General features: G+C 37.3%; 1 protein-coding gene across 2 annotated transcripts in view; it reads right to left on the reverse strand.

Moving 5' to 3' along the window:
* ZCCHC2 (zinc finger, CCHC domain containing 2) overlaps positions 1 to 11729 on the reverse strand; it is a 68490-nt gene that overhangs the window by 22575 nt on the left and 34186 nt on the right. For both annotated transcript variants that reach the window (XR_001004279.1, XM_011964384.1), the window contains exons 6-11: positions 11035 to 11129; positions 8561 to 8644; positions 6751 to 6808; positions 4269 to 4404; positions 2791 to 2855; positions 2332 to 2426 (exon numbers count right to left, since the gene is read on the reverse strand). Coding sequence is in view for 1 of the 2 variants with exons in the window: in XM_011964384.1 (XP_011819774.1) it covers positions 2332 to 2426; positions 2791 to 2855; positions 4269 to 4404; positions 6751 to 6808; positions 8561 to 8644; positions 11035 to 11129 (533 nt within the window). In the remaining variant the exon portion in view is untranslated. The remainder of the gene's footprint in view (positions 1 to 2331; positions 2427 to 2790; positions 2856 to 4268; positions 4405 to 6750; positions 6809 to 8560; positions 8645 to 11034; positions 11130 to 11729) is intronic.

Raw genomic sequence — 11729 nt, forward strand, 5'->3', positions numbered from 1 at the left:
AAATAAATAAATAAATAAAATAAAATAATAAACTTTTAAGAAGTAAAATACAAATCTTAAGCTAAAACATATTATTATTTAAAGATCCAAACAACCTGAAAGACTCAGTATTTTCAGCTTCAAGACAATGTCCCTCCAATTTATGACATGAGCTATTGTTCCATAAAATAAATCCTTGCGCATGTACTGAGTTTACTGAATGCTTAAAGACAATTCTTCCTTGGTGCCTTAATATTTCAAAGAAAAATTAATACACCAAGGGTTTTTTTAAAAGTTGGAATTGGCATATATCTGTGCTGCATTCGACATCAATGAGACAAGCTGTACAAAAAATATTTCATTCACAGTCATTCTATAAATGAAAATACATACAAATCGGTGACAGATACAGAGGAGAAAATAGATAAAACTGAACTTAAATATGCTGAGGTTATTTTCATAATACTTGAAAATTAAGGAAAAAAATGAATGAGAGTTTGTGATGCTGTTACAAAGTTCTTAACCTATACAACGTATGTTTCCCTCTAATTTATTACAACAGGGAAAAGGAACTAAATTGCTGCACTGAACACCTAGGTACTTGGAACTAGGAAAATGCTCTTCATGTTTTTACATGTAATTCCTACAATCTGCTCAAGCAAGCATTACTCCTGTTTTACAAATGAGCAAACAAACGCGTCAGAGAGGTTGCATGCTTAAAAAACTGGGGGAGCACAACACTCAAACCCATAGCTGTCTCTGACCAAAGTCCATGTGCTTCTCCTCTGGAAATGGGCTAACACGGAAAAAACAGCTGCAAACTTCTTTAGTGAGCAGTAGTTCCCAAACACTGTGAGACAAGAGACAGAGTGATCTTATGGAGGGCAGGAATTTCATTCAGAAAATGGTATTTTAGAAAACAAACATGGCAGCAATATGGAAAATGAACTAGAAAGAGAAGGAACAGAGACAGGGAGGGCCGTCAGAATCAACCTCCAAATGTCCACCGACAGACTTCTGTCTTCCGCATTTAGTGTTTTCCTCCTCCGTTATGCTGCCATCACCACCAGAGGGAACCTCAGCGACAGTAAAGTGTTACACGATCCTTCTACAGACAAGATGGGTTTTGTCCATGTTATTTTACCCCCACTTCCAGTGATTCAATGAGTTGGCCAGATGATGTTATTTTTTAATTTATTATTATTTTTTGAGATGGAGTTTCACTCTTGTTGCCCAGGCTGGAGTGCAATGGCGCAGTCTTGGCTCACTGCAACCTCCACTTCCCGGGTTCAGGCAACTCTCCTGCCTTAGCCTCCCCAGTAGCTGGGATTACAGGCGCCCACCACCACGCCCAGTTTTTGTATATTTAGTAGAGACAGGATTTCATCATGTTGGCCAGGCTGGTCTTGAGCTCCTGACCTCAGGTGATTCGCTCGCCTTGGCCTCTCAAAGTGCTGGGATTATAGGTGTGAGCCACCGTGTCTGGCCCAGATGATTTTAGATTCGAAAGGTAACCATTTTTCTTTCATCACTATTCAGTCTTTCTATACAAATATACAGTTTAAAAACATACTCAAAACTTTTAAGAAATTGATTCTGGTTATTCATATTATATCACAACTGAATGTACTAATATTAGAATAACATTTAAATTAAAATATCACATTTGTGGGATCACTACATAAATGTGTCAGGGGCATCCAGGGATAAAACATTTTTCTAGAGGTCTGCGTGCTCTTATTCTTTTTTAATCGTTATAATTAACAGTAAAGATAAACAAAATCAATGAAGCTATAGAAGGGCACTTCTCAAGTCAAATGAACCTTGAACCTAAAAATAAAGGAACCTCAATATAATAAATGGAAGCCATATAAATCTAGCATAACAAAAATTTGAGGGTTGACATTCCCTTAAAGCCTCATAAACCTTCATAAAGGATGGTTATTAAATCATGAAGAAGTCAACAGTATTCTAAAAAATGACTTTACATAAAAACACTCTCATGAATGACTGGCAAAGCCACAGGAGAGATCCCCCATGGCCTTGGGAAATGTCTCCTGAGTCGGGACTGGCTGGAAAATGACAACCTGGGAGACTCCTGCTGCCAGAAGGGAGAGGCAGGTGAGAATAACTGAGGCAAAGGCAATCTTCACCCCCTGGCTCGTATGTATTCCCTAAATTAACTCTACTGATTTCGCAACTGTTTAATTTGGAAATTGCTGTACATATCAACACAAGGTAAAAGTAATAGTGTTAGGATTTGACATGACAGCTCAGTATCTATTAATACAGTAAGTATCATGCTGAATATATTTAGGTGAGGGGTATTTGAAAGAAAAATAATCTTCTTACCTTTCACAGCACCACCATGGGCATGCTGGGGAGTGGAGAGTCTAATACCATTTATTCTACTATTCAATCTGTTGTCAGTTTTCTTAATTTTCTCCCTAAACCAAATGAACACATTGCCAACATTTTTATAAGGTTATCTACCAAACACATTCAGTACAGTACTGACCAAATTCTCTTCAAGACTCTTTAGAGTTAAATTTTTTTAGTAAGGAATAATCTAAATACAATTAAGATTCGCCCTTCAGTAAAGTTCTGAGAGTTTTACCCCTCCAAACTGAATGCAATATTTGACAGTAGCTTTATCACCTGCATATATTAATATTTTGAATCAAAAGAGTAAAACCCAGAATTAAAAATATAAAGAAAACTAACTAAAAAAATACTATGTTGTATACTATCATAAACTAAACAGGCCTATTATCAAAGGCTATATGCTGTCTTTCCTTAAATTGAACCTACTTTTCTGTTTGTGGCTTTCCTTTCTTCTTATTTATTGAAGATAAACTCCGTTTTTCAGCAGAATGCTAGCAGAAAGAAAAAAAGACAAATCAGACAAAAGCTAAACCATACTGACATTTTTACTCTGATAATAAACATTAAAATGATAAATTCTCAGTTGTATATTCTAACAAGTGTTGATTTCCAACCTATTTTTGAAGTTTCCACCTGAACCACTAAAATTTACATATTCTGTGACAATTACTTATATATTTTCCTCATGATTAATACAATATTGTTTTCTATTTTTCTTTTAAAATGGACCTACATTCTTTTTTCTGACTATAAAATGAAACACAACGAAGTGACTGGCACTTGCTGTAGGTTTACTTCTATTAAAGTACAATTCGATAAAACTGCCAACACTTAATTATGTCAACTCTAAGAAGAGAGGGTGCACGTACTGGAGTGCGAGAGGGAAAGTAAACTCAGAGGAGCTTTGAAAATAGGTCCTTAATTATGACTGAAACTATTTACAATTTCTCAGAATATGCGTTAATGCATAAAAACACATTCCAAGAAGAGTTAACATTTGGATCTGAGCGTTGGCCAGAAACAACATCAGGTTAATGAACCAATTTTCTAGACAGAAGTTTCATTCCATACTTGTAACATATACATAGGGACCTGTGAGGCCATATGACACTAAACATACTTAAGAGCATTCTGCTCTCTGATCACACCCAAATCTTAAGAAAGCAAACATCTCCTAATGCATTCTGAAGTGTCGGTAAACTGACCCAGATATTCATGAAGAAAGGTCAGTTGGAAAATTTACATAAAAATAGCAAGGCAGTGATTGAAATGTGAATCCTTCTTTCAATTCTTTCAAGACCAAAAAATTTTGGCATAACAATCTAATGTACACCTTGTTAAACAGTGAAGGTATTATTTTTAAAATTTTTATTTTGTTTTAAATTTATTTTTTAGAGACAGGGTCTTACTCTGTTGCCCAGGCAGAAGTGCAGTGGTGTGATCATGGCTCACAGCAGCCTTGAACTCCTGGGCTCAGGTGATCCTCCTGCCTCAGCCTCCCGAGTAGCTGAGATTACAGGTGTGCACCCCCACACTCAGCTAATTTTTAAATTTTTTATACAGATAGGGTTTCACCATGTTGCCGAGGCTGGTCAAATGTGTGGCTTCAAGCAATCCTCCTGCCTTAGCCTCCCAAAGTGCTGGGATTAGAAGCGGGACCCATGGTGCCTGGCAAGGTGTCATATTAAAGTGTACTAATCTTACACAAGCAATAAAAGTTATCTAAATACACATTTTCAAGTCTCAGAAGAGCTTAGATCATATATAAATATAAAGTCTAAAACTTAAACATTCCTTTCTTCTTACCAGATTACTATCTGACTGAAAGCTTACAGAACTTAATTATTTTCTTGTAGAGTAGCAATGCTTTAACTATATAGGTTCAAAACAAACTCCCCACACACCTGGTCAGCTGAGGTCACACAGTGCTCTGGGTGCTGAATGGTGGTACAGCTTTGCTTCCTCCAATCCACAATTCCATTTTGTTCAGAATATTGCATGGTAAGCCCATCCAGTGGAGAACAACTTGTACCAATATTGCTGACAAAGAAAAGTTTCTGAAAGTGTGAAAATCTGCCCTCAATAGTAACCTGCTATTTCATTTCAATGAAGAAGTTACAGTAACCCTTTTTTCAATACATTAGTTTCTTCACAGAATGCCTAATGATAGGTCTAAGAAAAAAAAAGTATACTATGAGAAATAAACCACTACACATCTATTTATCATTAATACCTGTCTCTAAAAAGAGTAGTAACAGCTGCACACTCTGCTTTTAGACACTGCGTGATGGTGATCATCATACACTGCTTATTACAGTTGGGACAGAGAGGCTTACACAATCCACATCTTGAGAGCACTGCTGTCATGAGTACTTAAGTAACTGAGTACATGAAGGGACAGGATAATGAGAACAAAAAACCAAAGAAACAGACAAGAGAAATAGGCCCCAGCAGAATTCAGATGATAAACTTATTGGACATGGACTTTCAGATAACAGTGCTTAACACGGTCGACAAATATAATACTGAGGATTTTGGAAGAGAAATTTGGAAAAGAAAAAAAAATGTAAATTATAGAACTATAAAATAAACTAATATTACAAACTCAACAAATGGGAAATAGATGGAGAAAATTAGTCAACAGGAAACAGATGAAGAAAACCAATGAAGAAAACATTGGTCAGAAGAAAACAGATTAAAGCACTGAGAGTGAAAAAAATGTGAAAAACAAAAAAGGCTTAAAAGACATGAGACGGCAAGGCACGGTGGCTCACATCTATAATCCCAGCACTTTGGGAGGCTGAGGCAGGTGAATCACCTGAAGTCAGCAGTTCGAGACCATCCTGGCCAACACAGTGAAACTCGGTCTCTACTAAAAATACAAAAAAATTTAGCCAGGTGTGATGACAGGCACCTGTAGTCCCAGGTACTTGGGAGGCTGAAGCAGGAGAATCACTTGAACCCGGGAGGCGGAGGGTTGCACTGAGCTGAGACCATGCCACTTCACTCCAGCCTGGATGACAGAGCAAGAGTCCATCTCAAAAAACAAACAAACAAACAAACAAAAAATGGGACATGGTGAAAAGTCTAACATACAAGGATTTGAAGTCTTGGAAGAGGGAACAAGAGAAAAGCGGAGAAGAAATATTTGAAGAAGTAAAAGCTAGTTTTCTAAAATCAAAAGACATCAAGCTACAGATTCAAGAATTCATGCAAAGGAAGCTAGGAAAACTGCTGAAAACCAGACAACAACAAAACCTTAAAAGCAATCAGAGGGAAATGCACATTATCTTCAAAAGAGCAGCAGTAAGACCGATTGAAACTCTGGATGTCAGATGACTTAAGTGTGAGTTCCTCTCAAATTAAGACTCCAGAATAACAGAGTTTATTTGTGAAAAAATCCCAAAAAGCAGGAGCAAGGAAGTGGAGAGAATGAAATGGCAAAGGACTGCAATGAAGAGTCCACAGTGGAGGCTGGAAGCATCAGCAGCTCCGAGCCTCTGGGCCCTCCCAGAATGACAGACCCAAAAAGGATTGAGACAGCCTCCTCTGTGAGCAGCCAAGGCCCTGAGGCGGAACATGGAAAGTCACGGCTCCTACTTGAGGAGCAGAGTGCTAACATGGTATGAGTCAGAAATCACACAGATGGCTTTATGTGATCTGCAGGAGAAACTGGAGGTTAGCAGAGAGAATAAGATGCAAGGAAATAAAGGGAGAACCAGAAGATGAGGAAGCTATACTTTCAAAAAGCTCATGGAAAATAACTGCCCAATTAGAATCCCACATGTGGCAAGAGTATCTTTTAAAAATGAAGGCAAAATAAACATTTTTTTCCAGATAAAAATGTAAGTATATTCATCACTGGCTGATGTGACTATAGGAAATACTCAAGTGTTCTTCAGTTGGAAGGAAAATGATCATAGGTGGATGCTCAGAGACACAGGAAGGAATGAGTACACAAACACTACAAAAAGGTTTCATGGGGTTTAAAATTATACAGAGAATTAAAATGTATGACAGCCATGGCTTACAAGTTAGGGGGAAATAAATGATGTTACAGTAATCTAAGGTCCTCAAATTGTTTGGGACCAGTACAAGCACAAATATCCCACTTTAATAAGTCAAAGATACGTAATATAATCTCTAGGGTAACCACTAGAAGAATTTAAAAACATTGTAAAACTATCAAGGCTAACAGGGAAAAAAAAAAAAAAGTAGAGACGAAAAACAACTCAAAAGGAGGCCAAAAAAAAAAGTGAGAAAAGGAAACAGAAAAAGTGGAGAAATAAAAAGCAAATAGCAAAATGACAGAATTATAGCCAAATACATCAGAAATTTAATTAAAATGTACCAAAGCACTTTTTGTTTTAGAAAAAGGATACTTACTTCACAATGGGATTTTTCCCAGTATGCTTCTTGTGGATTATGGTGTGCTGCAATACATCTAGGAGAGAGGAAAAATTAACTTATTAAATTAAATGCTGCAGCAAAAACCAACAGTAGGATGCTACTAGTCTGTATGATCATAACCACTGGTGACAGACTGTATGAAGCACTTCTAAGCATTTCTCAACAAAGAAGGTATCTTAAGCAAATTTTTCAAAAACACAGTAAACTCTGAATTACCTTTTATATCCTCTCAAATGTCTTCCACCTAAGAGCAAATCAATCTTGTTCAAAACTATGAAAGTCTATTATGAGCATGTCCCTACAAAACTAAAACATCCAATTTCAGATAGAACTTTTTAACCATTAAAAAATGAAAAGTTTCAAACATTCAAACCTGTATTTGTTAATATAACAAATGCCCAGGTACACCACCCTCCAGACTGCTCCATATTTGCCTCTTTTAAGAAACAGAGTATCACAGGAATGACTGAAGTCTTCCTCCATTCCATTCCCCCCTCATCTCTCTAGAGACTAACTAGTACCTTACTTGTTGAAACATTCTAGTTCAAGTTCTAACTATCCATATATGTGTGATCATAAACACATTAGCTGTCACATGTTTCAATACACAACTGTCCTTCAGTATTTGCATGTAATCTATGCACATCCTCCTGTATACTTTAAATCATCTCTAGATTACTTATAATACCTAATTACAATGTAAATGCTATCCAAATCGTTGTTACCCTATATGGTTTAGAGAATAATGACAAGAAAAAGAATTTTTTCCCCCAAATACTTTCAGCTCACAGTTGGTTAAACCCACCAACGCAGAGATGGAGAGCCAACTGTACTATAAATATCCTTTATTTTAATTGCTGCCTAGTACAAAGACATTATATTTATTTATAACTTTATTAACATTTGAAATGTTCATGCAATTTGCTGGTATTTGCCCTTGCAAACAATGCTGCCTCAAGGTCCTGTGCCCATGTCCCCTTTTGCAGGTGTGTAACAATTTTCACAGATGCAGAACTGCTGGACAGCAGCATATAATTATCTCCAACTTCACTACACAGCACCAAATTTCTGTCCAAAATAGTTGTGTCAATTTATAACCCCATCAGCAGTGCCTGAGAGTTCCCACTGCTTCATATGCTTGATGTCAGACTCCAAAATGTTTTGTCAATCTGCTGAGCGTGAGATGACACCTGTTTCCATCTGCATTTTCCTGATACCAGTGAGGCTGCGCACTATGTAATAGCTGTTTAGGTTTCCTCATCTCAGAATCACCTGTTTATGTCTTTCACCTATATTTCTGTTGGGCTGATTGTCTTATTGACTTTTTAGGAAGATCCTTCCATAGTCCGGATATAGTCTTATCTGTAAGTATCTTGCAAACATCTCCCAATCTATGGATTGTCTCCTGGCTGTATGGTTCCTTTTGCCACATGGAAGCTCTAATTTAGTAAGATCTCTACTGTGGTCATGCTCTACTTTGTTCAAGAAAGGCTTCTCCTCCCAAATTAACATTTAAAAATTTAAATTTTACATTTTACATATAAGTTGTTACTCACTTGAATGTCTTCTGCATGATGTAATTGGGAATCTAATTATACCTGTTTTTTCATATGGAAAATCAACTGTGCCAACACCATTTATTGAACGGTCTATTCTTTCTCCACTTATTTGTAATGCAACCTCTGTCACATTGCAATTCCCATATGTCAATTTCTCCACTCCTTAACTGTTCTATCCATGGGCTATCAGCAGGCAGAATGATTTACTCTAGTGAAGCTACATTTACCTTCTTCTTGACTTGAAGCTTCAGAGCTGTCTTCTTTTAAGTGTTCTAATATCTTAGAAGTCTTCAGAGAGGATTGTAAGTTATCTGCAGGAAGTATTCAATACTATTAACTTTTCAGGAAAATTAAAGAAAACAAATATAATAATTTTTTTTTACCTAAGGAAAATGAATGGGGGCTGAGTGGTGAAGAAAACACGGCTACTAGTGAGAAGGCAAGCTGACACTGCCCAAAGCACTAGACTGTGAGCGGGAACCGTGATCAAGGAGCCAGCTGTTCCCTGAAGAGCGACTGACCGGGGCAAGTCATTTCATATCTGTCAGCCCCAGTGTGCTCATGAGAAAATGAGCAAATAAAGTAGAAATGTGCCTCTTAAACATCTGTGGTGTGGTAAAGATTCAGTTTTTATTTTTTTAAAATCTTCAGTTTGCTGTGGATCATTACTTTTGTAAAATACAATAAAATACTGTGGCACTGTTAAATTGTTAATCTCTCAGTGTCTACTCTCAATTTCTGTTCTCGTGTTACAGAACAGTAATCAGCAATTTATGGACCATCTCTGGCCCATGCAACACATTTTGGATTACTTCTCCATTAAAACACAGGCCAGAAGGACTCCACAGTTCAACATCTTAACTCATTCAGGACTTTAGCATTGTTTTGTTTTCAGCGCTAGTTTTCAGGATATGGAGTGATGCTCTCTGTCCCAGAGAATAAAAAGGTAAAGCTGTCAATTTAAAAAAAAAAAATCCAACAGTGTATGCAAATGAGCCTTGAAAACAGTGTATTCACTAGTGAAACAACTCAGATATGCATGAACGTTAGGCTGACAAGATTTCCCACAATCTCAAGTTCTGTACTTTCATACAGTGTTTTAATTTTACAAACTTGAAACAAAATCCACCAACCTCTTTAGCACTGCTTATGTAATTTAAACACTACCATGCCCTCAAGATGAGTTTATTACTTATATATGAACTCCTCACTTGGGTGAGTTTTCCTGAGCAGCCTGTTCATCTGAACTGAAAGTTTAACTTTGTGCTCAATTCAATGCCTTTTTGAAATTAAACTGATGCTACTGATACATGTTCAAAACAAAGCACTCACATTTGACTCAGGGAAAAGCACTCACTGATGGTTAAATCTACATAGCTCCAGAATGATCAGGATTCTCTTAATAAATGCTGTTGCTATCATTCAGACATAAATTTAACCCTGGAGTTGTGCATTGTGTCTTGGTCAACTAGTCATAAAAGAGTCACATTTTTAATTCTGATTGATAATTACGTTAGCATTTAACACACTTAGAGAAACTTTAAAGGTTAGCCTATATAACACTCAATCATACTATTCTTTAACCTCTTTTTCTCCCACCTCAAATTTAGGAAATATGTTTTTCTTTCCCCTTTAAATACAGGAAAATATGACTCTGTTGAAAGCAGAGGGACAGTTTTAAAAAAGAAAAATGTTCCCTGCCATAGTAGCTATGCCTGAAGTTCAGCAGAAATTCTGCTAAAGGACACGCCAATGTTACTGACAAAATATTTGTAAAAGGCAGGCTGAAGTAGATGTGTAGAAAATTAAACACAAGGCAGACAGTGGTGAAAGCTGAAACAAGAGGGCAAAACTCAACATACGGAACATAAGAAAAACTAGCAAAGCTTCATGGAAGAGGTGATGTTTCAGCTGGGCCTTAAAACAGGTGTGATTTTAACAGACTATGACAAAAGGATGGATGTTTAAGTAAAGGTACAAATGAGCAAAGACATAGGACAGGCAATGGCTGGGCGTGCTGGGAGACAGAGCACAGGGAGCAGAAGGAAGCTCCTGGAAGGTCACAGTGGGGCCTGAATTTCAGACCAACCAGGAATTTAACACATTTATCCTTGTGATAATCCAGGGATACATTAGAGTGGGAAACTAGAATCTGAGAGGAGTGAGGGTTTACCTTTAATAGTCCTTGCATGAAAGAAAGGCCTAACTGTAAACAAGGGGATGGTAAGGAAGGGACATAAAGGAAGACATCCTTTGTCTGGCATGGGTTGTCCTTTCCGTGATGAAAACAAAGAGGCAGAGTGAGAAGAATAGGGCTAATGTTTTCTGTCTGATCGGCTGGAAAGGTCAACTGGAAACCGGTGACAGGAGGAAGACAGACTAGATCATACACCAGCACGTGGCACTGTAAGGTCTCCAGCCGGTGACGGGACAGTTCCTGCCCAGGAAATGAAGGACTGGCCACACCCCAAAGTCTAGAGAGACTCAGACCTTACCTTGGAATCAGTCTGCTCTGTTATATTAGCTTTTATACATGACTTTCTTTAAAACTGCAGTGTAAAACTCATTAAAAATGACAAATAATTGTATGTCACTATTCCTTAGCTTTAACTAAAGTGACAAACCTACAAAAAATGACATGGTAAAGCAATAAAATCCAACAAAGAAAAAAGACTTCCACAGAGGGACAGAGGATGCTTACTGAGACTGTGTAGGGAGTCTGATGATATGGACTGAAAGAAGCTGTGTACTTTCTGACTCTGTAGAAAAGCTTGTGATGAACTTGAAAATAGCTGCCTGCATATAAAAAGAAGAGAGATTTGTTAATTTCAGGTAATGTTAATCCACAAGAAGCTCAGTTTCAATTATAAAGCAGACTTAAGTGGCAGTTTAATTCAGGTATGGAAAAATATTTTTCCTGTAGAAAAGAGTATTATTTTCTAATGTATTTCCTATGACAAGAAATTAGTAACATTTAACAAAACTCATTTGCAAGAATTGACAAAATAGGTGCATTTATAATTTTGTATAATCTAATGGTAAGGTTTCAATTCTGGCCCAAAAATGTATCATTCCAGCCTTTGCCCAAGTGGTCCAACAGCCACCCTTCTGTTCAGAAAAACAACTGCAATTTCTTTACTCTTCTTCACAGGTGTTCTTCTCCTCATTTGGCTGTACTATTTTTTTTTTTTTTTTTTGAGACTGAGTTTTGCTCTTTTTGCGCAGGATGGAGTGCAATGGCACGATCTCAGCTCACTGCCACCTCCGCTTCCCCGGGTTCAAGCGATTCTCCTGTCTCAGCATCCCGAGTAGCTGGGATTACAGGTATGTGCCACCATGCCTGGCTAATTTTGTATTTTCAGTAGAGATGGGGTTTCACCATGTCTGTCAGGTTAG

Source organism: Mandrillus leucophaeus, unplaced genomic scaffold (genome assembly GCF_000951045.1).
Source record: "Mandrillus leucophaeus isolate KB7577 unplaced genomic scaffold, Mleu.le_1.0 Scaffold699, whole genome shotgun sequence".
NCBI classification, from domain to species: Eukaryota; Metazoa; Chordata; class Mammalia; order Primates; family Cercopithecidae; genus Mandrillus; species Mandrillus leucophaeus.